The 26224-nt window shown below is 29.8% G+C and overlaps 1 protein-coding gene across 12 annotated transcripts in view; it reads right to left on the minus strand.

Moving 5' to 3' along the window:
* Positions 1-26224, minus strand: part of hyd (E3 ubiquitin-protein ligase hyd) — a 100104-nt gene that overhangs the window by 20187 nt on the left and 53693 nt on the right. For 4 of the 12 annotated variants that reach the window (XM_071178260.2, XM_071178257.2, XM_071178258.2 and 1 more), the window contains exons 26-37: positions 25699-25946; positions 23892-24058; positions 21529-21706; positions 18897-19046; positions 18474-18588; positions 15002-15118; positions 12299-12370; positions 9906-10154; positions 7683-7936; positions 6033-6252; positions 3025-3251; positions 1101-1886 (exon numbers count right to left, since the gene is read on the minus strand). In XM_071178260.2, the coding sequence (XP_071034361.2) occupies positions 1101-1886; positions 3025-3251; positions 6033-6252; positions 7683-7936; positions 9906-10154; positions 12299-12370; positions 15002-15118; positions 18474-18588; positions 18897-19046; positions 21529-21706; positions 23892-24058; positions 25699-25946 (2783 nt within the window). The remainder of the gene's footprint in view (positions 1-1100; positions 1887-3024; positions 3252-6032; positions 6253-7682; positions 7937-9905; positions 10155-12298; positions 12371-15001; positions 15119-18473; positions 18589-18896; positions 19047-21528; positions 21707-23891; positions 24059-25698; positions 25947-26224) is intronic. The other 8 variants (XM_071178261.2, XM_071178259.2, XM_071178256.2 and 5 more) reach the window with 3 other exon arrangements.

The raw sequence follows: 26224 nt of genomic DNA on the forward strand, positions 1-26224 counted from the left end.
TGGTACTTGAATACATTTTGCTGGAAAATAAAAATTATACAGATATGCTGCGATTACGCGGAAATTGTAAATTATGCGGCATGAGGAACTCATGGGTAATGTAATAATTGCGGTAATGCTTAAATTGTAAATTATGCGGATGATTGTGAATTATGCGGATAATTGTGAATTATGCGGGTTTCCGCATCTTCCGTATCTTCGCATAATTTATAGGGCCCTAATCATACATGTTTAATATTTAACATAACTTTACGAACTAACATTTATAATTAAATTACCTACTAATGCAGACGACACCTTTAGAGTAACTAATTCAAGAAAAAAACTTACTTCTAACAAGAATCGCAAAACCGGATTTCAAAATCGAGTGAATATCAATCGCAATATTGGATTTTAAAAAAGCGAAAATACAAATTGCCATATTGAATTTTTAAATCGCGCAAATATGAATCACCGCATAATTATTAGATCGCATGAATACGAATCGAAATGCATAGTTTCTTAAATCATGTGTAAATGCGAAAATTTATGTTTGATATCACAAATGCATGAATACGAATTTGTATTATGTACACTGTGTTTTAAACTGATTTCTATACGAATAAGGGCATTGGATTTTAAATTCTCATAAACACAAATTGTGATGTTTGGTTTAAAAACACGTAAATTGCAAATCATAATGGATTTTTAAATTGCGTAAATAGGAATTGCAATGTACGACATTTAAATAGCGTGAATAGGAATTGCAATGTACGACATTTAAATAGCGTGAATAGGAATTGCGATGCATATTTAAATCAAGTGAATGCGAATCGCGGAATTTTGCGATATTCCCGAGGTGCCCCTGGAGTTCAATCACCCATCATATTTTGATCATGGATAATTTTGATAAATATTAATTTCCCTCGAATAAACAGTACTAAAAATGAAAATATCCTGCAAAGTAAAAAAGAACATGTTTCATTCATGTTAAGCCAGCTAAGATTTGATAATAGTCTCTTAAGCAGAAAAGTTACATGTTCCCTGAAACAAATTAATAAAAAAAGTAATTTTAGATTTACATTAAAATGTTAGCTTAATTTATTAAAATCTTGAATTACCGTGGATGAAGGTTGGCGTATGCAGCCAGCATGAACAATGACACTTGATTTAACAGGACTTGGTCCATCTGCTTTTTTGCAGGGTCCAGCAACGATAATTGGAGCTCTAGATGGCTCTGATAAAGATCTACCTACAAAACCGTCAGACTCAAACTCTACAGCATCAGTAGAAATTCGATCATTTGCAGTCATTGAAATGGCAAATTCTTGCCCTTCAAAGCCAGATCGACTAGGAGCAGAACTATTGGACAGAGACTCATCTCTGCTGTCCGTATCGTCGATATTCGGCAGGGGAGCTTCACCAGGGCCCCTGGAAGCATCTTTTTCCTCAAATTCACTTGGTGGTAGTGGTGGGGGTGATCCTCTAGGAAGAGGAGGCAAAAGTGGTAGGCGAGATGGCACGGTGAGTTTCTGTGAATCTGCTGTTCTTATTGACAAGCCCAATTTGGTTGGTACGGATTCAAACTCCCCATACAAAGAACAATCGGGAGTTGTAGCAAGGGGGTCGGGAGGAACCGTGTATGACTTAGGAGCTCCGAAAAGATCCTCTTTACGGGAAGTCGGCTGAAGCAGATGAGGTTGGTCAGCCAATAAGAGAGTGTCCGACAGTGGAGAGTTGAAAGGATCTGGGGGTGGGCAACCGAGAAATAAAGTAGAGTCTGAACGCTGGAAGAAAGTATGTTTACGTCCTTTTGCAGAAATGTGTCCGTCATCTTCAGCTCCATCAACATCCATTGGCAACTGAGAACTGTTTTCCTCTTCTTGCTCTTCATTATCATTTTCATCCTGAAAACACATTTTAAGAACAGGCAATTGTTCATTTTGAAAGATGATTCAACAAATTATTTTACAGAAATCGAACGTAAAAAAATATAAATAAATAAATGATTAAATAAAATAAAAAAGACACACAAAAATCTAAAATATATGAAAAAAAATTAATCTTTTTAGATATATTTTACCAAAATTAATATAATTGATATCCTAATACATCAGTCTTAATTATATATATTGCATATTTTCAATAACAAGGGTCTGCCTAGGTTTTTCTCAGAGGTACCTATTTTGTAAATATTAAGATATAATTTGTGAAAAATCAAAAATTATATTTTAAAATCTACACAAAAATATGGTAAAAATATGGATTTATCGTTTCTTAAGGGATACAAAAATAAAATTTTAAGAAAAAGTATTTTGGGAAACTACCATTTTTCCTAAAATTGAATTCGTGAAACTACCATTTTTCCTAAAGTTGAATTTGTGAAGGTACCGCTAAACGGTAGTAAATTCGGCCTGGACAGACCCCTAAATAAGTAATTATTTTATTTAAATAAATTTGTTGATAAGTAAGCTAGTAATGAGAAGAAGAAAAAAATACTTTCTAACTTACTAATGAGGACACAAAGCAATAGATGCTTTAACTTATGAACTATAACTTAAACAGTCCAAATGCAATGATGTCAAGTCAGTTACTTTGATTGTTACAGAAGATTCAGAAAATGGCTGTATTATTTCTTTCTGTTTAGCTATCAGGTGTAGGAAAAAGTTAAACTTTTTCAAGCTTTGGCGAACAATACAACTAGCAAAGTTTATATACATAGAAATTTTTAATAATAAGAAAATTTTTTTTATTAGTGTGCATATTCTAATCATATTATTATTATGGTTGAATAAATTATAAAAACATTGATTAGAATAGTGTGAAAACAACGCTTTTTGCATAATTCGTGGCAAAAACTGAAATTATAAAAAAATGTCTCATTTTAGAAAAGGGAGCACATTAAGGACTTTTTAAAAACATCCGGTGAAAAAAAAGCACCTTTAAGGGCTTTTAAACAACTAAATCGAAAATAAGTACCTTTAAGTACTTTTTAAAAACGCTACACACTTTGTACTATATATATAATGAATATAAGCAACAAACCTGATCATTCCAAGAATCTAAATTTAAACCTTCTCTGACAACTTCTGAATCTGAACTGTCCATTCCAGAACGGATATAATACACCAATCCATCAAACACATAAGCAACATGCTTTAAGGCATTCACATCCAAGCAAGGCAATGAATCAAAATGCTCACTGTTGTGTGCTCGCATTAGGGATACTGCATATGAGAGAAAATCTCGACGAGCAAATGTCCCATCAGTAGCTATAGTAAGCAAGAGATTAAGGCAATACTATTTAATTTTAATTTAAAAGCCTCAGAAAAAAATTATAAATGTAAATAAATATAAATAAATAAATGTAATGTCATTGAAGGGTAAGGATAAAATAACTTACTCTTCAAGGACATTAATAACTTACAGTCATTATAAATGTAAACAACAACAATCTCGATCTTTTGACCTGCTCTACTTCCGGTTAGACAGTATGCAGCTGCTTAGAACAACTTATTTTGCGAGGCGATATTTTCAAACAGATAATTTTGTTTTTAATAAAAGAAATAAATTATATAATTTTTGAGCTCAAATCTCCAGTATTTTTTAAGATATTAATGATTTTAAGTAATTCTGGTGAGTTTCAAGTGAAAATTTGTTTTATTTATAGTTTATTATTATTTTATTTGTTTTATTATTACTATTTTAAAGAAACCTGCGGGTTTCAAACAAATTTTAACAAAATGAGGTTGCGATGAAAGGGTTTTTAATTGAAATTTTGTGTTTGCAGAAAGTTTTTCATTTTATCGAATTCTGCTCTTCAACAGTGAGAGGGTTGCCACTCAAATCTGGAGGGAAAAAATCCCCTGTACATATACACAATATATTAAGAGAAAACACAACAATTACTATGTTCTTATACGCACTATATTGTGCTAACTATATTTATTAGTTTTTTTAATTGCTGGAAAAAAAAGGAACAGCTTAGCATACTTAAATAATGCTATAGTAAATGAAATAGTTTAGTATGGCTGAAATATCATCCTTAAATATTCCATAAATACAGGGAAAATTACTTGTAATTTTCTTAAATTACAGGTAATGTTCGTGAAGAAAACAAAATCAAAATTACTTGCATTTTAACTGTTATATTAGATGATTTTTAAATTCCCTGTATTTTCCAGATTTTTCTTGTGGAGTGGCAATGCTGTTTACAGATTAAAGAATTAATAAAAACTTTCATGTGATTTTTGTCTCAGAAGAAATGTTTTTAAAGTTAATTTAAAACAGTCATAAAACATATATAGTAGCAGCATATATAACATATATAGTAGTAGATAAACATATATTGTAGGGTGACCTGGGGTAATTCCTGATCAAAAAACGCAAACATCTATTTTGTGAAAAAACTATTCAAAATAGAATTTTAATATTTACTGGAAGTTTGAGGCTATATGAGATGAGTCCAATGCCACCTTCTTTTGTTTGAAAATCTAATTAGAATTTAAAAGATTTTAAATTTTTAGTGATCAGGAATTACCCCTGGTCTTGATCATTTCTGGGGTAATTACTGATCACCAGTTTTTATTGTAAAGGGGCTGTTGAAAAATAATTATATAATGGTAATTAACAAATAAGACATCAAGATCAAACAAATAAACCAAAAAGATATGTTTAAGCAGCTAATAAAATGATTTATTTAAAAGCAAGAAGAACGATTAACACTTTAAATTTTCAAAAATCTTTGCATCATGCCATACATTTTAGGCAATCAGCCAACTCATTCTCATGTTCTTCTGAAATATAAGAGAGTTCCCACATGGGTTACTTTTGCTGGATTTTTTAACTTCTTTAAGGGAAAGTGTAAAGCTAAGTAAGGTATGTCAACAGCTCTGGCAGCAGCTCTCACACTGAAATTTTCATTTTCTATCATTAAAAGAAATTCACTAATTTTGTTTTCTAGAAGCTTAGTATCCTTTTTAGGCTTATAATTTCTCACCATATTTATAATAGGCTAATTTATAAACTTAAAAATTATTCTAACAATTATACTAGGCTAATTTATAAACTTAAAAATTATTCTAAGGATGTATACACATAAAATTAAGATAGAAGCAAGGTCAGACAAACCAGAAATGGTGCAAATCAGAATACAGTCTTGTATACGGTTAAAAACAAATTTGTGATGACAATTAAAATATACTTTATAGTTGTTCCACTTAATAAATATGAGCTGTTATTTAAGAAAAGACAATTAGGTATTTATAAGCTATTTTATATACTATTTATAAGAAGAAATGACAATGATCAGGAATTACCCCAATGGTCAATAATTACCCCATGTGTAGAGGGCAACATTTGAAATAGTTTCCTATAATCAATTATAATGTTTACATTAGATGTGAAACAATTAAACAAAAGCTTACACTACTTTTATATTAAAGAAAAAGAAAGTGACTCAAAATATTTATTATTAAGAGAAGAAGGGGGATCTCTGCAGAAATGTGTACATTTTGAAACCCATCTTTGAAATGGAAAATACAGAAAGTAGTTTAAAAGATACTTATTTTGTTAGATTAAACAAAAAATTATTATTAAGTAAATGTAGTTATACTTTAGTAAAGTGTACAAGCATTCTTGTCCATGTCTTAAATTTAAAAAAAAAATTTTTTTTTGAAATAAAACTTAGGTGATCATTATTTACCCCAGAAACAGAGTGATCGTGAATTACCCCGGGTCACCCTAGTAGATAAACATATATCGCAGTAGCTCATAGAAGAATTTCATTATCAATCCTTATAACACAGCTTTTACAGAACATGTGAAAGTACACATCTACAGAAATATTACACAGACAGAAAATTACGCTTTGAATGGTCACCATTTTTTAAAAGATGAAATTAAGAAGCAAAATTCCCAGCAGGTGATTTTTAAATTGCCTGTCTTTCCGAGGTTTTCCCTGTTCACCCTCTGAAGTGGCTATTAGATAGTAGTTATAAATATGTTAGCAGATTCCATATAGATTCAAGTGTAAAGGAAAAAAATGTAATTACCTCTACGACGACTGTCAGTAGTACCACCGGAAGACCTCCCCTCATTTTCATTTCTAGACTTACTGGACCTGGAATGCTGTGATGTGTGCATAGGATGTGATGGATGCGAGGGATGAGAACCAGATGTTAAAGCACAGCCGAAGCGAAGTTGAGCTTCAGTGGAATCCATTACGGTGATAAGCCATTCCCATGTTGGTCTCAAGTGATACTCCAAATAAATCTGCAAATTATTAAAGTTGCTATTCAGAATAAACTGATTAAAAAGAAACATATGCGTACATAACTTGAATCGAAATTTTTGAGCCGGTATTTTAATGACTTTAATTGGGTGTGAGATGAATGAATCAGCTATACAGTGGAAAATTCAAATGATATTTAAAGTATAAGAGTCTTTAAAGCAAAAAAATTTAAAAAAAAAAAACAATCATAAGCAATGATAAGAAACAGTACGAAAATATAGCTTTAAAAAAAAAATCAAATATATATATATATATATTTTTTTTTTTGGAGTTGACTGATTCAAGCAGAGCTTTTGTGAAGAAATATAGAAAACTTGTTACAGAAAATAGATATATTTTTGGTTGAAAAGTGTGCACTACCCATTGCAGATGAAAAAGTGAAGTTTGAATCAGCATTTGTCGATTAGATCACTTGCATTTTTTAAAAAAAAAAAAAAAACACTGACTAATTTAAATTTAAAAAAAGTTTTTTACTTATTATGTGCATAGTCGTCATTTTTGGATAAAATTCAATACACCTTAAACTTACTTACCATTTATATAAAATAAAATAAGTGTCTAGGAGTTAATATATTTTCTTTTAATCTTCTTTACATTTGTTAATATTATCAGAACCTTTCTTAACATAAATAAAAAAATTAAAAAAAATTTAAAAAAAAATAAATAAACTCTTTGTAATCTTTGTTTGTTTGATTGATCCACATTTTTAATATAAAAAATTAAATAAATATGAAAAGAAAGCTTTGACTGAGCAAAAAAGAAATATTTTAATAATTTCATTTGATTTTTTTTTCAAGTATTGTTATTTTTACATGCAATTTGATGTTCTGCATGGGGCAATATTGCAGTAAAAACTCAACCAGCTTTAAATTGTGATCGTGGCAATATAATTTTAAAAAATATTAGCTCAGATAAATTCTTCGAAAAAATCTATCATGGGTGCCACTCTAAAAAAATTTCGAGACTGAACTTATTTTTTTGACCTATTAACAAGGTCTATCATTGTTTATCAGAATTTTCACAAATTTATAACTCACTGCCTTCAAAATGTATCTTGCCAAACTAATGGTCACACATCAAATTAATAATTTACTTATTTTTGTAAAACATTTCTTTTTCTTTTTTGTTTACAGCATATAAAATGAAACAGCAAAGTTTGTACATCTTTTTGCAAGATGAACCAACTGTTGCAAGCCGGATGCGGAATTTGTACCAACCAACCATCGATGGGATTCGAACCCAGTTCACCTAATTGGAAGGTAAACGCTCTACCCCCTGAGGCTCTTATTTAAAAAAACAGCTCTCGTATCAGTTACGTTTCAATAATTGTACACGTTTCAAACAGCAAAACATGAGTATTGAAACATGAAGATGGGTGAAAAACATGGGTATTAAAAAAACGAGCACAAACCTGTAAATTTAATGAATCTTGGTAAGAAATGTCCAAGATTCTTGGCAAACTTGGCATGAGAGCATGGTAATCTTGCAGCATAGTCACAAGGTCAGCAATTTGTCTCATCAAAATAGCAAAAGCCCTGGCTAGGGATACGGATGTCGTGATGGCTGTAGCTGTACATTCTTGAGTCACTGTTGCAGACACAGAAGCAGTTGTTCCAGTGGCTCTTCTCAAGGACGAAGGGTCTATGTAAATGAGTCCACTTGATCCTTTCAAAAATAAAATTTAAAAAATTTAGTAAAAATGACTTTTCACCAATTTTCCAGACACAAGCAAAGCACTCAACAACAATAAAATACTGCAAACATTGACTCTTTAATTTTAAAATAAAGTCGTTAGTTAGCTACAGAATTCAAAAGAGATAATTTAAGTCCACATTGCCATAAAACAGACACTAGATTGCTGGAAGAAGAAATTATCTGAAAACTTTTTTCTCAATTTTTTTAATCCTTAATTTCAAAACTGTGAAATTCACAGCAATAATTGTAAAAAAGATTTATGATAATACCACGTCAGGGTTGCCACTAAGATCTGGAAAAAAGAATTCCATGTGTTTTCCCTGTACATATTATACACAATATATTAAGAGGAAACAATTACTGTGCTCATGTGAGAGCTATATTTTGCTAACTATATTTCTTAGTTATAATTGCTGGAAAAAAAGCTGAACATACTTGAATAATGCTATAGTAAATTAAATAGTTTAGTATAGCAGAAATATCATGGTTTGATATCCCATAGATTAAACTTTGAGTGGTCACCATTTTATAAAAGACAAAAATAAGAAACAAAAATTTCTGTAATTTCCTAGTTTGTAAAGAAAAAATCAAAATTCCATGCAACGATATTGCAAGAGAATGAGAGCTTCAGAAAGAAAAAAAAAAGGGGGCACTGGTAAGGGCAGGACAAATAAACAAGACTTTGCATATAAACAAGATTTTGCATAAGTAAACAAATTGTAAATTTTAGATCAGTGCAACTCCAAGAAAATTTTGTCACAATATAAATTACTGATTCGCAGATTCCGGAGAATCAACTGTCTTGAGGTTCACTGAATTCCACAAATTAGTGGAAGAATTAGATGCCTGATGACAACCACTAAACAAGGTTCATAGAGATAACAAGAAGAAGTTTTCTACGACAAACCTCTCTAGCACTAATATTTTTCTGCAAGATACTTTAAGTAATAACAAATATAGATTACTAATTTTTTTTAAAAAAAGCCTCGTGTTTGCAAAAAAAAATTATATGAGTGATATTCTTGCATTTTGTGGGGGTAAGCACAATAATTATTTCCTTCTTGCATTTTTCAAATCATCATATTAAAAAAAAAAAAACAAATTCTGTGAAATCCACAGCAGTAACTACTAAAAAAAAGATCAATTGCAAAATCATGCGAATCAGATTCTTCAAAAAGGGATTGATTGTTGTAATAAACATCATATTAAAAATACCGCATACTTATAACTAGGTGAAAATCAATAGCAATAACTTCCAAAAAAATAAAATAAATAAATAAATAAAAATAAATATTACTTGCCCTGAAATAATAGCCCGCTTTGTGCTTTTCCCCATTTGTTTTCTGCAAAATATCATTCTTACCAACGTGAGTGATAAACATATTACAAACACAATCAGAACAAAAAGCATATACGCTACCCTTTCTCAGTGTAATAATGGAAAGAAATTCATTTATATATACCATGTATGATTAATTACGAAAAGTTACAAGGGGAAACGTAATTCGCGTGGAAAGAAAAACTTCTACTTTAGCGGGAGAAAAAAAAAAATCGGGTAATTTTGAGTTCATCAGTCAATTGAGGTAAAATTCGTGAGATTTTTGTATCAATTCTAAAGGGAGGGAGAAGAACACAAAATTTGGGAGTCACTCGCAAAATGCGGGAAAGTTGGCACTTCTGGGAATAACTAACCATGTCAAAGCTAGAGTTAAAGACTTTTCCACAATTAATTTTTAATTTTTTCTTGTTCTCGCTCATTGAATTAAAACTTTTCAAAACAAATTAAAATCCATCAAAAGATTGATGCTTTCATCCCTGTACTATGATGTAAAAAAAAACATGAATAAAACTTACTGACATAAATAAAATAAAATTTATTCAAATCATTATAGATCAGGTATATAATACTAAGAAAATAAAATAAAGTGAAAAGACATACCCAACCTACCAGAGGTAGTAATTGGACCACGACCCGACTCTCTTTGGCGTAAAGCCCATTGCATGTGCTGTGGTGCAAGATTCGGCCTCGGACCAGAAGAACCACCGTTGCTACGACGTTCCAACTGCTCATCGAGAAATGCTTCCTCGGTATCGGGTTCTGTTTCACCAGCTTCACTTTCTTCTTCATCCTCAGCATTAGAAGATTCAGCAGATTCATCCTCAGAGAAATAAGGAAGGCTAGTAACACCTGTAAAAGAAGAACACTTAAAATGTTTTTTTTTTTTTTTTTTTTTAAAAACAAAAACATTTTTATGCAGTTGTGAAATAAAAATATCATTAAAATTATAATACTTGTTGCACATTTTTCTTGTCCTGAACATTATGTTTATCAAAGTAATTTTCTCATAATTCTAATTTTCTATTCTTTTTCAATTTCTTAAAAATCATTCCAATTTTTCAGTTAACTCAAATGAAGAAAAAAAATTAAAACTGTCAAAAACTTGATATTTATTGATTAACCTTTCTTGGCTCTAATTTTCCATTCTATTACACTAAAAATAAATTTGCATAGATACCTACCAGATGCAATCATCTACTAAAAAAAAGATAAATTTTGGAAAAAACCAATTGTACTGTTCAAATATTTGGACCAACTTTTTCCTATATTTCTGCTCCATCGCTTTTGCAAGAAACAAGAATTACAAAACCAGAAGGAACAATTGACTCGCACATCAAAAGAGTCATATTAAATCAATTAAAACTAATTTAATGACTAACATTTTTGCACACACATTTCTTCATTCTATTTTACAAGAATGGAATTTAGGTAGATAATAATCGAGTGCAAATGTAGACTTATGTGCTGGGTGAAGCCTTATTAAATTGATCAAAACAAATTTACTAATTTTCAGGTAGCTCTACTTCAATTTTACAAGAAACAAAAGAAAGCAGTTAAATGTTGTATGCAACAATCGGTACAATACATTTGATATAGTCGAAAAACACAATCAGACCGCTCCTAGCCGTAGAGGGCTTACGAACGGAGCTAACGAACCTATAAACGAAGACCTATCAAAAGATAATTTACTGGAAAGATATATTCAGAGCAAACGGGCAAAACAATAATGAATGCCTTATTCGAACATTTTCTCCAAAACACATATTCCAGTAAAGATGTAGATGAAATGGTCAATTATTTAACTGTGATCTTCAACACCGGTTTTAAGGAGATTGACAGCGACAGACGTCATGGGTAATCAAATTGGCAACACAACATTAGACACAAAAGGTCCGACTACAAGGCTATCTCGTCCAGCAAAGAGGCCAGATTTGTGGCCCAGATGGAAAAAGTGCATGGCAATGAAATGTACGAGTTCAAGGAAGATGTGCTGCTAGGTCCAGGCATTGGCGATATAACTTCATAAAATTATATATAGACAATATTAAGACTCTCACTTATACTCTGACAACAAAAAATATATTAAATTATAATTTTTTTTGTTGGGCAGTTGGATTGCCGTAAAACTATTCGATGGATATTGAGGTTGCTTTTGAGAATTTGTAGAAAGTTGATGTGGCCTTAGTTGAAAGCAACAAAAAGTGAACATTTTCCAAAATTACAACTTTTTTTTTTATGGATGGTTAATTGCAAAATATATATACATATATATTTTATCTTTTTATTCTTGACAATTTTAGGATAAAAAAAGAGATACTTTTTCAGATTTTTTTTATACTAACCATAGCTACATTTATACACAATCATTAATATTTGGTCTTTTCTGTTTCAGATTATACAATTTAAAAATCGAGCAAGCACACCATCAATGCTTGGTGTACACTGACAAATCCGTCACCATTTTTATATGTTAATTTATAATTATTTCGGGCTAGAAAAAATTGAAAATGTAGCTGAAAGGTGCCAAAATGAAACCTTCTTATAACTTATCCTTTCATTTCCCTGAAGGAAAAAAAAATTTAAAATGAGGCTTAAACTGAACCCCTAAATCAGAAAACCTCCTTCAGACACTGAGCTGAGATAGTAGAGGACTGAGTTCGATGGTTACCATCTTGTCTGGGAAGTAAAGGCAGTTATGCCGAATGCTAACCACATCACCACCATCATACCGTTGGTCACAAAATCATGAAGTCATAATCACTGTGACCCCCCAACGTTCTAACAAGTTGATAAGTCTGTAGCAAAAGCATTTATTAACCCTTCCATGGTTTCAAAGGTTAGGAGGTTCGCGAAAATATTCTTTATTTCTGCATCTATATTCCCCAATGACGAATCAAGTATAAAGTCACCAGAACTCATGTTATTAGTTAAAGAGGAGAAACATTCTTGCAGATTTATCCAAGACCACATCCAAAAGCAATTCATATACTTACTATCAAATGTTTGATCTTCTGCTCTAAACAATTTCCATTTTCTAGCTTTTTTTAAAACTCCGTCACTGGTTCCTAAACACAAGAGACAACTCAATTAGACTTTCAGTTGTCATCTTATGAATATTTAACTTCATCTTTTCAATAAATGTTTTATTACTCATATCAAACGGAAATACACTTGCACTACTCTATTTACAACTTCTTTTTTTAACAGAAACATTCCGCACATTTTTAAATAGAAAAGATTAGCTTAATATCTGTTTTCATGGAGTGCATAGATAGACAGTTATTGAAGGAAAAGAAAGATTCCATATGGAGAAAAAACAAAGTTTTTCACTAACAGCTGAGATGATTTGCAAATAAGATAAATAAAATAAAACAAAAAATAAAAAACTGTTAAAGACACCAGGAAAGTTTACTGGATGTGACTGAATAATTCAACAAAGCAAGAAGAATTGTGATTATATTAGTCACACAAATTGATACACACTTTTCTCAATTTGCAACAAAATAAATTAGAAACAACCAAATCAAAAATAAATATAACCTTATACTTTTAATGAACATTAATAAACCAGCTGTAGTCCATAATCTATCGCAAGATCTACTATTAATTCAAAAAGAAAAAAATAATAAGCACATTATTTTCTTTAAAACAGATAATTTAGAGTGAAACTAAATTTAAAAATAAATAACACCATTCTGTTTCCAGAGGATTTGACAAAATTACTGTAGTAAGATCTCAAAATAAATCAGAAAAGAAATAAATTTTAAGAGCAGCAATTTTTCAGATACTTGCCACAATGCCAACAGATCAAATAAGAAAACATAAATGTAACATTGGTAGACTCCAACCATTTAAACAATATAAGCAGCAAGTAAAAAATTTTAAATATGAGAAAACTGTCTAAATTTTTTAGTTTTGTTAATGTTAGTAACAAACTTTAAGACTCTTAACAAATATTTTTATTTTTCCTGAAATCTTTACGCCGACTGTAATCTCTCCATGGTTTTCGGGTCTATTTACGCGTCACAAACAAAGATCAGAACATGAAATAAATAAATAACAAAAAAAAAATTTATTGCGCAAAAATTTTAATATTTTGAATCTATAAACAATTTAAAATTTCCAGGGAAGTATTCTTCACTTAAAAATTAATATAACAGTTCTAAGGAGTAATATGGAAAAAGAAACATAATAAACACAATTCAAATAATAAAAAACAGGATTTTGTAAACAAATCAAATGAATATTGCAGTTTTATGTATATTTTGCATAGTTTTTTATCAATAATTACTTTGTTCAATACTCTATTTTAACTGTGTTTATAAAAATGATACTTTTCTTCAGAACTTTCGGAAATTAAACAGCTCATTTGTTAAATAAATGTAATGCCTTAGAAGATGTTTTAATTAAACAAAAACGATGGTTTGCTTATTTCACACTTCCCATCATTGCTTTAAATCAAACGCAACTCATAAAAAAATCATTAAAATTTAAAAGTATTCATGTCATCCATGTTGTTTTATATACTAAAATGATGTTTAAAAGATAATGTTTATCCATACTTATACAGAACATATACAGTGTATTTAACACAAAACATAAGATGTTCGGCCAACGTTTACATTAGATCCAGTAACTTAAGTATAAAAAAAATAAGAAATAACTCAACAACACCAGTAAAGGAATAATAATAATCAACAAGATGAAAATTATTTCGCAATTAAAAAAGTTTTTAATTTCGTACATAACATAAGTAATGAGATTTGATTTTAACTCTTTGTTTGATCCTTTAAAATGTCTTGTTTTCACTTAATAGTGTTTATGAATCAATGCTATCTTTTCAATCCCCACAATTAAAAAATTTTAAATTTGCTATGAAAGTTACGTGTCCATGTCTCTTCATGCTACATCTAATCATCCCACTAAACAAAAAATTGGCTGTCATTAAAAATTATATTTATCTTGCTCTTTTCCTACATTAAATTTGCAACGCTAAAAGGTTATGTTGCTCATGAATTGACATAGCTGTATCCAAATTTATCAAACATGCTACACCTTCAACATCTTTAGAAAAAGAAATTTAACAATCTTACTGTTGTGATGTCAGCCGACGTCACCTTCTGTCATCACTACGAGTCAATGACAACATATTGTAGTTTCTGAACAGCACCACTGCATTACCTTTCCAGAGAGTATATAAACACGTTACTAATAGATGTCCATTCGGTAATCTTTGTTACCTGCTGCTATGTTTTGTTGGTTTATTAAATATATATTTTAAGTTATTATGTTTCTTACTTAGAATACAACACCAAGGATACCCATAATTCAACACTTACGTTTCAAAATTCAATTTTACAAACCATTTCATTTTATTTTATAACCATCGTTGAACAGCCAATCCAATTTCGGGTTTACAACTACTAATGTTCAACTCTGTAGCCTTGTAGTTTTGAATCAATCCAGAAGACAAGGAAATCCTGGATCAGTACCCCCAGAGGTATGATTTGTTATGGGGAATGGAGGACTTAGTGACTCAACGGATTTAACGTGCACCAGTCACCTTTCACTCTTCAGCCGGTGGGATCGAACCCAAGACCTCTTGGATACTGGCCCAATGCCCTACCAACCTGGCTACATTGACATTTCATACTTAATACTTATTAACATAAATAGCGTAAAGAGAAATAAAATACCAGTATCAGATCCAGCTGTAGCTCCCCCAGTTGTGGTACTTCTTTGGGCACTAGCATTATCTTGATTGCTTTGATAAGATGCACTATCAGGATTGCTGTCACTATCACTATCACTTTCTGAAAGTAAACACTTTAATTAAAAACCTAATTATTTATAATCATGCTTTCAAAAAATTACTACTTATTAGAAAAAGTTAACAATCACAATATAAAGATTAGAAAACAAAATATTTCCGCCTCAGTGAAGTTCATTACAACGAAAAGAATTCATACAGTAGACTCCCGATTATGCGAAATTGGGGGGCCCACAAAGCGCGGATAAGCAAATTCGCAGATAATCTGCAAAACGCTTAAAAAAGATGCACATAAATTTTTTTTAATACAAAAGATAAATTTTAAGCAGTTTTCTTAACATTAAGAAAAGGCAGGAGGCTAAAATAAAACAGGCGCCAGCAGAGTTTTAATTCACTATTAAAAAAAGAACGCATAAAGCTATGTTTGATACACGTAAATTAATTTTCAGGAAGATTTTCTGCGCGATTTTTAGAAACTTTTATCATCCATCATTTGTAGTTCAACAACTGTAAACCATGACTCATATTGTCTTGCTCTTTATGAATGCCCATTTTCACATTTTCAATACTCGTTTTTACTCAGGTATTGCACTCGAAGCTGCAATGTTTAAATGTAGACCCATAATTTCATTAATTGTGAATACCTCGGCTACAAACATGACTGTTTACTAGAAGGGATTATTCTAGACTTTTTAGAAAGGTCTGCTTTTGTTGAATTGTGACAAATTTACTCATAATTTAATGAACATTTTAAAATAAGGTGCCGTTTTGGTGATAAAAACCAGGTACTTTTGAGTCGATGAGTTAAAAATAATAACAATTCCATTAAAAAAAGTATTTGAGAAGATCTATTTTTAAAGATACACTATTTTGAGAAAGATCTGTTTTTTATGATCAAATATTTTGTGAAGAGTCTGTTTCCACGATAAAATGTTTCGTGAAAGATCTGTTTTCAGGATAAAAAAATAATTTTGAAAGTCCTTCAACAGCCTCAAATTTACCCTAAAATAACCACCTCTGGCTAGTATGCTGCTCTCAAAATAGTTCCCTCTTGATGAATTTCTTAATTTTCAATTCTAAATGCTATGTTCTTTATTGCAAAAAAAAAAGTGAAGCGTGGATGATTCGCAAAGCGAATTATCTGCCTGCAGTTAATCGAGAGTTGACCAGTTACAAATCAGTTAGGTACTAGGTACTATGAACTACCAAAATTTGATACAATTAGTATAAGACACACATCAATTTAAATCAAGATCTTAATAGACAGGATGAAAAACTGTAAAATAAAAAGTAAATATTTAATTCACAAGTTTCTTAATAAGTTTCTAAATATTTTATGTTATTTTTGGATTACAATGCAGATTTTTTTTTCTTCTTTAAATGCAAAAAACAATCTTCCATAACTGAATAAGAGTTTGGCAAATGAAACAGTATATTCTCTTCGGAAAAAATGTTTCTCACATAAGGGGCTTTTTAACTAGGAAACTGCAGGATTGAAATAATCCAGAGACACAAACGTTTGTTACAGAGAAAGGAAAATAATTCTCAAGAATTAAAAACTAAATATTTTAAGTCTCTGAAATTTTATTTTTAAATTAAAAACATTCTTCCCTGTAACTAACTTAGAAGAAAAAAAATTTAAATGCACAATAACAAGGCTATTTGCACCCTGGAAAAAAGAAGAAAAAAAACTGGTACTAAAACCAGTTCATACCTACATTACTTTTGGGAAGAGAAAAATATTCCTGACTTCCAAGCCTATTCATTAGTTTTAATATATACATAGCTGCCAATATGAATATGAAAAAACAAAATAGATTTTACGAAATAACATAAATTTCATGTTAAATGTTGCATAATGTACATATAGGGAATTTTTGAGATTTTAATAGTCATCAAAATAGAAAAACTGCAATGTTTTCCAGTTATGATTGACATTAAACATACTTGACATGTTATGTATTATGTTTACTCATAATTTTGAATATTCATAGGCATTCATTAAAGATAGTTATGTGTCAGTACAGTTAATAAATTTAAAACGAGATTTCTGAATAAAAATAAACTGAACAGTTTAGAACGAAAAAAGTCTTCAACTGATTTTCATAAATGAGGTTAGCTTCATTATGCATTAATAATATTTATTTAAATATTTAAGTAATAATTTGTACAAAAATTCTATTTAAAATGGATTTTTTAGGAAACTTACTTTCTAAAATGCAGAAAAACCAGGAGAATTTAAATTAAACCAGTAGATCAAGAAAAACTGGCAAAATCCTGTAGTCTACTGGAAAATCCAGTAGAGTTGGCAGCTATGTATGTATACAATTTTCTCAGAGAAAAAAATTAAGTGGTGGATGGTGTTTATAATTCAAAATAGTAAAAATCTCAATTTCATAAGAAATTTGAAAAGAAATTGAAAAGATTTTGAAAGAAATTGAAATTTGATTCTTCACTAACAATCATTCTCATTTTTGGGCTACAAACAGGCCTGTAATAAATATTTTAAATTTGGTTATTTTTACATTTACACTTTAACTTACAGTCTTACTTAGGTGTTAGACTACCATATCATATTGTTTATAAATAAAGCAATACCAAACACAGCTTGTTATTTTTTGGAAACCTCATATATTTTATTTTGCCAAATAAAAATAACTTTTTATCCTAAGACACAAGCATAAAAGTCTAAATTTTTCACACAAAAAGAAAAAAAGAATTTTTTTTACTCTAGATTTAGAAACATGCATGGGATATACACTATTCACCTAAAAAGGTATTTAAAAATGAAGCGCTTTAAAACTCAAAAGAGTTTACCAGGGTGCATAACCAGATTTTTCGAGAAAAATAAGCACCTTTTAAGCACTCAAAAATATTTTTTATCACTTTCCAAAAAATATATATATCATAATTAGGACATGTGCAGCAATAAAAATAATTTTGTTCTATCGTTTAAAAGTTCTTAATTTACAAACATAAAATCAACAAAATGCAAAATCATTTTCAAAAATTTTAAATAATCAGGATAAAATAACTAGTTTTAGATAAATATTGTACAGAAAATTATCATGCATTTTTTTTCCTGTTATTCATGAAGACAATGAAATGGTGAAGAAAAAAATATCTTTTTAAAAGATAGAAAATTAAGCACTTTTTAGAAACCCTGAATTAAAAAAAAAAAGCACAATTAACGGTTTTCAAAAAAAGCAAAACAAAAGCAGCTTTAAGCACTTTTTATAAATGCTACCCTGGTTTATGTATTTTGCAACCTATTTCAATGAATCTAAAATAAAAGTAGATGTTGAAAAATAGTTTAAAGAAATATAAATATAGAAAAGAAAAATTATGGTTGATGTGCAATATGAATGAATTTGATGAGAAAAAGAGGTAAATTATACCATCATCATTTTGCTCTTGAGGTACAGCATCATTTTCAGACTGTTCTATGTGGTCATCACGCTCACTCTCTTCCGGATCTTGGTCCTCACTCACTTCTCGTTCCATAACATCAACCTGCAGGTTAAAATAAAAATAAAAGACCTGTAGTCAAACAAAAATAGCTTCTTAAAAAAATAAAAAATCATTAAGCATGATTCTCATAACTTCTAAAGTCAATCGTGTGTATTTGTAATAAAACACAAGTCATTTTAATGTTAAGAGTAAATCATGAAAAAAATTTTTTTTAAAAATGCTTAATTTGATAATTTTATTGGGATTCAAAACACCCAATTAAAAAAGCACCTTTAAGGCCTTTTTAAAAAAATGCTAAGCACCCTGTTAAATGCTTAAGACAAGTGTTTAAAATGCCCTATGAGAAATACCTCAGGATCCTCATCCTCTCTCTCACGTGAAGAACCATCTACACCCAGAGATGATTGCGATTCCACAACTAAACCACTGGCAGCACGCACAGAAAGCTCACTGCTACTTCTTGTCATCATTGGATCAACAGCAAACAGCTCTTCACTCCCCTATAATCAGTTACAGTCAGTAAATCACTAAAAAAGCTGCATTAAGAGTTATGACAAATTTGTTAAACCTTAGCTGCCAACATAGAAAGGAAAAGTAGATTTTACGAAATAATATATGATAATTATAGCATAATGTACTAAATATTTCACACATAGGGAATTTCAGCGATTTTTATGGTTAGCAAAATAGAAATACTGCAATATTTTCCAGTTACGATTTAAATTAAATGAGCTTGAAATGCTATGTATTATGTTTACTCTTTTGAAAAGTAATAGGCATTTAATTCATCAAAGATAGTTAAAAGACTTTTAAACTAATTTGAAAAAGTATTTCTGGGAGAAAAAAAGTTTTAAACTGATTTCGATAAATGAGGCTCCTTTATTATGTATCAGTAACACACATTTAAATATTCAAGCAAGTAATAATCTGTCCAAAAATTCTATTTCAATAGAGATTGTTTTTAGGAAACTTAAGGGAATTTTCTAAAAATGTACAAAAATTAGGAGATTTTTTATTAAACCAGTAGACCTGGCAAAAAAGTAGTAGAAACTGGCAAAATGAAGTAGTCCACTGGAAAATTCAGCAGACTTGGCAGCTATGGTATCCTATAAACTTGGCAGCTAAATCCACATAACGTTGCAGAACTTCTAAATAAGCTAAATTTTTTAGTCCTAGCAGCAAAGGTATATAAAAGTATACGTTTTTTTTAATAAAAAAAATATAAGACAAACTTTTAAATGACTGGTTACTAATCTAGTTACCTGAATTTAAGAAATATGAACATACAATTTTATGCAATTATCTCAATTAGCTCCATTTAAGTTATAAACAAAGAAAAGTATTTTTAACTTACTATATTTTGAAAAACTCCTAAATCGGAAGGAAAATGAATTTTATTTTGGCATTTATTAAGTTTAAAAAAGGCACGCGTTTACTGAAAAAAATCGTCATCTTCTTATCTTAAGTTTCAAATACAAACAAGACAAGCTATTGGAACAAGAAAAAAGAAGAAAAAAAAATCACATGTGAATAATTTATTTTGAATGGCATATTTTTTTAATATCCTGAATATTTGTTTAAGGAATATTGAAAATAAAATATGGTTTCATAAAAATAAGTAAGTAGGACGAACTTATAAATTCAGTTATTTTATCCTAGACTTTCACTGAAAAGAAGTAACCAATTCAAACTCTTAGGATTAGAACACAAAAAAAATACCAAAAAGAAAAAGAAAAAATTGTGTTAGAGAATTACATGGAACAAGTAATTCTCCAACACGAAAAATTCACTCAACAAAGCTAGTTTTTTGTGTTCTCTCCATTTCTTGCCTATTTGAAGTGTTTTAACACATAAGCAGAATCACTGGACAAGTTAATTGCATTATTTTAGTAATAACTTCTTGACCTGCTCTATTTGATGGGAGGGAAAACTCAGTTAACTAAACATATTAATCGACATTTAGGTGAAAAACCAAAATTGCTTGCGGTTATGGTGCAATTAAACTTTTGCACAAAATTGTCCCAAATATGCACTCTTTGCTCAATGAATATTGTTAAGAGTTTTGGAGCAACTTGGGGCAATATCGGGGGAAAGAACGACATTTTGAAGCAGGCTAAAACAAAAATTATATTTGAAAGCAGTTTGGAGTAATTTGAGCAACTGTTCCAACCCTGAAAGTGCACGAGTAGCAATGGGTCTAGCGTTGTACTTTCACACTCTGAATCCTTCAAGTTTGCCCCGTGGCAGAATTGAGGCGACGCAGCGACATTGTCACAGAAGATTAGTTTTTGCAGAAAGATTTTTCATTTGGGAAGGGAAAAATTTTGGTTTTCCTCTCTGCATAATTTTTCAAAAAATGTTTTTTTTTTCTCTCTGCAGAATTTCGTTTCGAATATTTATTTCTTGCGCATCAGAAAGGAGGAAAGAAATAATCACTGTTTCTCTATTCTCATTTCGGATTGAAAAAAAAGTCCATAATGACTGACTTCAGCTAGAATTTCAAATTAAAAATAGAAAATTCAGAAATCGCAAAAGTTTAAAAAATAGTTCAGTCTAGAAATGATGTTTTTTCTTTCTTTTTTTTCCTCTTTAAAGAGTTATTTTTTTTTTTATTTAAGTATCTCTTTATCTCTTTTTTAAAGAATCTTATTTGCGTGATTTGTTGTCGATCTTTATTTTAAAGTTACAGCACGGATTTTGCAATTTTTAATAAATATACTAATTTCAATTTATTATCACTTAATTTACTTATGAATTTTAATTTTTGTAATGATTTACAAAATTCGAAAGAGGAAATAATTAGTTCATTTTTCTGTAGACAAAATACGCGGAAGCGCCTATAATATTAGAATTAAAAAAATATTACTCTTACAATTCAAATTCTTTATACATTTTCTTCTTTACTTTCTTCTATAAACACTACGTTACTTTAAATTAGTAATCAATTAGTAATTAAAAATACTGCAGAAAAGATACACTTACATGAATTGCCTCATTACTAGAAGAAACTAAGGAGAATGGGGCAGTTGGTCTAGCAACACCATGTCTTACAGGAGCTATGAGGGCATCTGCTGTTTCACACAATTCTTCAACTGCTATGATGATGAGAGCTTGAAAAACCCTTTTGCATTTTGCTAGAGGCTGAGTAGCTGCACTCAAGCTGTATAACAAAACAAACAGTTATGAAATAATAAATAAAACAGAAATTTTTGTAAAAAAAAAATTTGGCTATTAATAACTGCAATTCTAGTATGCGTAAAAAAGAAAAAATTATATATTTAAAAGCCGTCAAAAATATTCCTTATGTGTCAAACTTTGTCGTCAATGCATGTAAGATGTAAATATATTCGACAGTTTTCTCATATTTTGGACACACTGAATAACTATAATACACTAAAATTATTTGATAAGAATCAAAGATTTTTTTTTTTCAAAGTAAGTGATTTAAATCACGCTCGAATGTTTAGGAAGTCATAAAAAAAATCACTGATAGATAGAGAAGAAAGGAATGAAATATATTTTCTAAATATCAAGAACATCAAGTATTTTTTCTGAGATAAAGCTGAGAAGAAGTATGTTGAAATTAATTCATGAAAACAATATATTTTTAACAAACATTAAATAAATGGTTATGGGCTTATATTGAAAATTTAATACATTTATCAGTGTCCAAAATGGTGAAAAATATTTGTCACTCTATTGTTTTGCAAAAAATTAGGTTTCAATTAATATTTAGGAGATACAGTAGCGTGCCGATTATCCGAACCCTTATTATCCAAACGTCCAATTATCCGAACTATGTCCGAATTCGCTTTTTTTCTCCTTCTCTTTTTTAAGTTTAGAATTTTTTTAACTTATCGACAATTTTTCTAAATTTAGAGGAATATATAATATCCACTACATCTGAAGACCATATTTAATTTACAACTTTCTTCAGCAGTTTTCTTCTAGTAACCATACATACATGCATTGTTATGCAGTTAAACCTACATACCCCTTTAGCCCACTTCAACTGAAAATTATCATCAAAGAATGCGAGCTTCATTTTGACAATCTACAATTGTTGTAAAGCGGAATGTGTTTATGAATAGATAAGTGCCGAAATTCTACAATTGGGGGATGGGTAGTTGTCACTCATGGTTAATGATTAGTGATTACAGTGCTTGGAATCTTAAATCTTGGAATAAAATTCTTATCAGAAAAACAAACAAAACTGCAGTTTGTGAATCGGTAGATCTTTCGGGTGAAAATATGCCATGTTATACAGCAGAAGAAATAGAAGACTGGTGTCGAGACACTGAAAACGACTCAGGATTTCAAATTTTAAATGATCATGAAATTGCTTCTGAAATTTTGAATGAAAATCGGAACTCCTCAGATTAAGAGGAAGAAGTATGTGATCAAATTCAAGATCGTGGACCTTCTCATAAGAAACATGAAATTCATTAGATATTGCAATGAATTGCCTAGAACATCAAAATGATGTTGATCCAATTCAGTTGATTTATTTAAAAAGGCTGCACAAAAAAGAGCATATTCTTTGAAACAAAAGTCTTTGCTGGATATCTTTTGCAATGGAAAATAAAGAAAACTGTGGTAAAATCAGTAATTGACAAAAAAAATTACAAAAAAGCCAAAATATGATAAAAATGATTCAAATTGAAAAGAAAAGTTTAAAAAAATATATTTAAAAATTGAAAAAAAAAAGTCTTAAACTCGCCAGAGCTATTTTAGATAGTACTGCCAGTCCTAAGCCTAGAAAAAGTGTGAAGGGAAGTTGGTGCATAAATAATAATCATTTAAACTAGGTTTTAAACAACTTTCCAATTATCCGAACCACGTTCGGTCCCGAGCAGTTCGGATAATCGGCGCTCTACTGTAGTTTACATCAGAACATTTGTCAAATGGCTAGTTACTGTAAAAGATTTTAATATAGGCTATAAATAATAAAGCACTAACACTTTAAAAAAAAAAATTGTTAGCAGCATTTGGCAGGTTTTTAAAGTTTTTACCATGTCCAGATAAAAGCTTGTTTTTTCCAACCCTACAGATAACATGAATTCAGAGAATGAACCAAAATGTAATGGGATCCATGCACACACCCAACCACCAGACATCACAAATTTGAATTCAGCCCATGGATCATGCTACATTGCTTTAAAAAAGAAACATTGCTACAGATTGCTAAAAGTCGTAGAAGAAATATATAAAAACCATTGGAGATGCTTTGTAAAGATCATTGCAAAGAACAGAGATCTGCAAATTCTGGTCACCATGTGGTTTGGTCTTTAAAGTTATAGCAAAGTTTTTGAAAAATTGAAAAATTTTTTGGAATTGATACTTACTTTTTTTTCTTTGAAGTATTAGGAGCCATCTCAACATTTAACACTACAAATATGCGTGCTACACTGCGCACAAACCGTCTTGAAACCATAGTAGCTTCTGCACTTCGGCCCTCTTTGCTTTCATTTTGAATTTCTCGTATAAGGGTAGTTAAGAGAGTATCAAGCATCTGTAGGAAGAGAGAAGCAGGATTCATCATTCTTATTTGTTTGATTTAAAATTTCAAACAGGATTTTTATAATTTCCAAACTTGAGTTTATGTATTTGTTACATTTTAAAAATCATATCATTAAAAATAAATCATAACAGTACATTTCAAACAATGTGACTCTATTAAAAATTGGTTTATAGTACATAATACATGTAAATGCATAATTGAAATTAATTGAAAATGAAATAGAAAAAGTTTCATAATTAACTATTGAAAAGAAGACAAAACAAGTAAAAAATTAATTTTACATTTATTTATTTATTAAAATTTTCAAATGACACAGCAAACAGTGTTGCTTCATATCTTTTACATTTAATGTAGGTTGACTTATTTATGGAATAATAAAACTAAAACAAACCACTTATTAAAAAAAAAATCATACTAAGAAATGTATGATTAAGATGGAACAAAAAAAGGTAATTAAAAAAATATTTAAGATACAGAAATGCATGTGCAATATTAAAAAAATTCCAGTTTTGAAAATTGTTTTAAAACTAGAGTTTGGTAAGTACTAATATAATGAACACTAATAAACAAATATTAATATGCATATATATTTCATTAATTGTAACCGATTACTACAACAATATATTTACAAAAACATTTAAAATACCTCATACAGTGTAACCTCTCGGGAGCGATCACTCTCCATTCGACAGTAAATGGCCGTTGATGGAGGTTGCTCGTTCTTAAAAGTTACCTCCATTAATTTCAAAATTGTCATCAAAGGTACAAAATTTTTCTCAAATGATTTTAATTTCAGTCAGTGTCATTTTCTTGGGGCAGTAATGCCACTTCTATTGGCATCATAAAAAGATGGATCGAAAATGAATAAAATTTAGCGTCTACAAAAATGTGTAAAAATAAATTTACCAATTACGTTTTTTTTGTTTAAGTTGACATTTAATTTTTAATCACAAAAATTAGGGTGCATAGCCAGATTATTCAACAAAAAATAAGCACCTTTTAAGTACTTTTTAAGCACTCTAAAAATATTTTTAATCACTTTCCAAAAAAAAAAATAATAATAAAAATCATACTTTATTACTTCGGATTTGTGCAGTAATAAAAATTTTTTCCCTACCGTTAAAAGTTTTTTATTTATAAACATAAAATTAATAAAATTTAGAAACATTTTAAAAAACTACATAATCATGATAAAACAACTTCTGATAAATATTGCTCAGAAAATTGTAAAAATCATGCACTTTTTGTAATTTACAACAACAATCGATATGGCAAAGAAGAAGAAAAATGCTTTAAAAATGCTACGCACCCTGTTTAAAATATTTTGAGATAATTTTTTATCCCTAAAATATTTTTTTTTCTAATTGAACTATTAACTCTAGAAGTAAATCATAGATAGTAAATCTAGAAGTAAATCTAGAAGTAATCATAGTAAATCATGGATTTCACTGCATTCCATCATCTTTAGAGCAATCTGACTGCAACATGAGGTTGTATTGTCAAAAAAAGCTCTCTAAGGAGTTCTGGACCTCCCAAAAGTGGTCTTAAATGGAGGTGGTCTTTCTTGGAGATTTCCCTGTTTTATAATATTAAAATCACTCTGTTTTAAAGGATTAAAAAGGGCTTCTTACTTCTGGACTACATTTTGTGAGAAGGCAATGAGTGAATTTATCGAGTAAGGCTGTTCCATTCTGAAGACCGAGATAAGCTTGTTCATCGTACATGTATCCGTAAGAGGGTTTCAATGATGAATTATCTTCCCCTTTCCATCCCGTAAGAATCATGGATTTCACTGCATTCCAATCATTCAACAGACGCTCTAAAGCACGCCGGGAAAACCTAGGGGGTTCCATGTCATGGTCTGGCATGTCAGTTTCAGCTAAACAAATAAGTATTTCAATTGATAAAATAAATTCTAGACCATTAAAGAGTGCATAAAAAGAAGAAAAAAGTGTTACAATATGAAAAAAAAGGAAAATTCCTGGTAGAACTTTGTGCTAAATAAAATTATGGCACATAAAGAATCCATTTGTAAAGCTAAGTTAAGGAAAATTTTGAAATTGCTATATTTTAATCTAATTTATTACAGTTTAGGGGTGATTGTGACACAAAGTAAAAAACCCTAAAAGCGTTATGTGCAAAAAATCAATATCAAGT

The sequence above is a fragment of the Parasteatoda tepidariorum genome, chromosome 6 (assembly GCF_982258835.1).
Source record: "Parasteatoda tepidariorum strain Cologne lab strain chromosome 6, Ptep-v5.0, whole genome shotgun sequence".
Classification (NCBI taxonomy): Eukaryota; Metazoa; Arthropoda; class Arachnida; order Araneae; family Theridiidae; genus Parasteatoda; species Parasteatoda tepidariorum.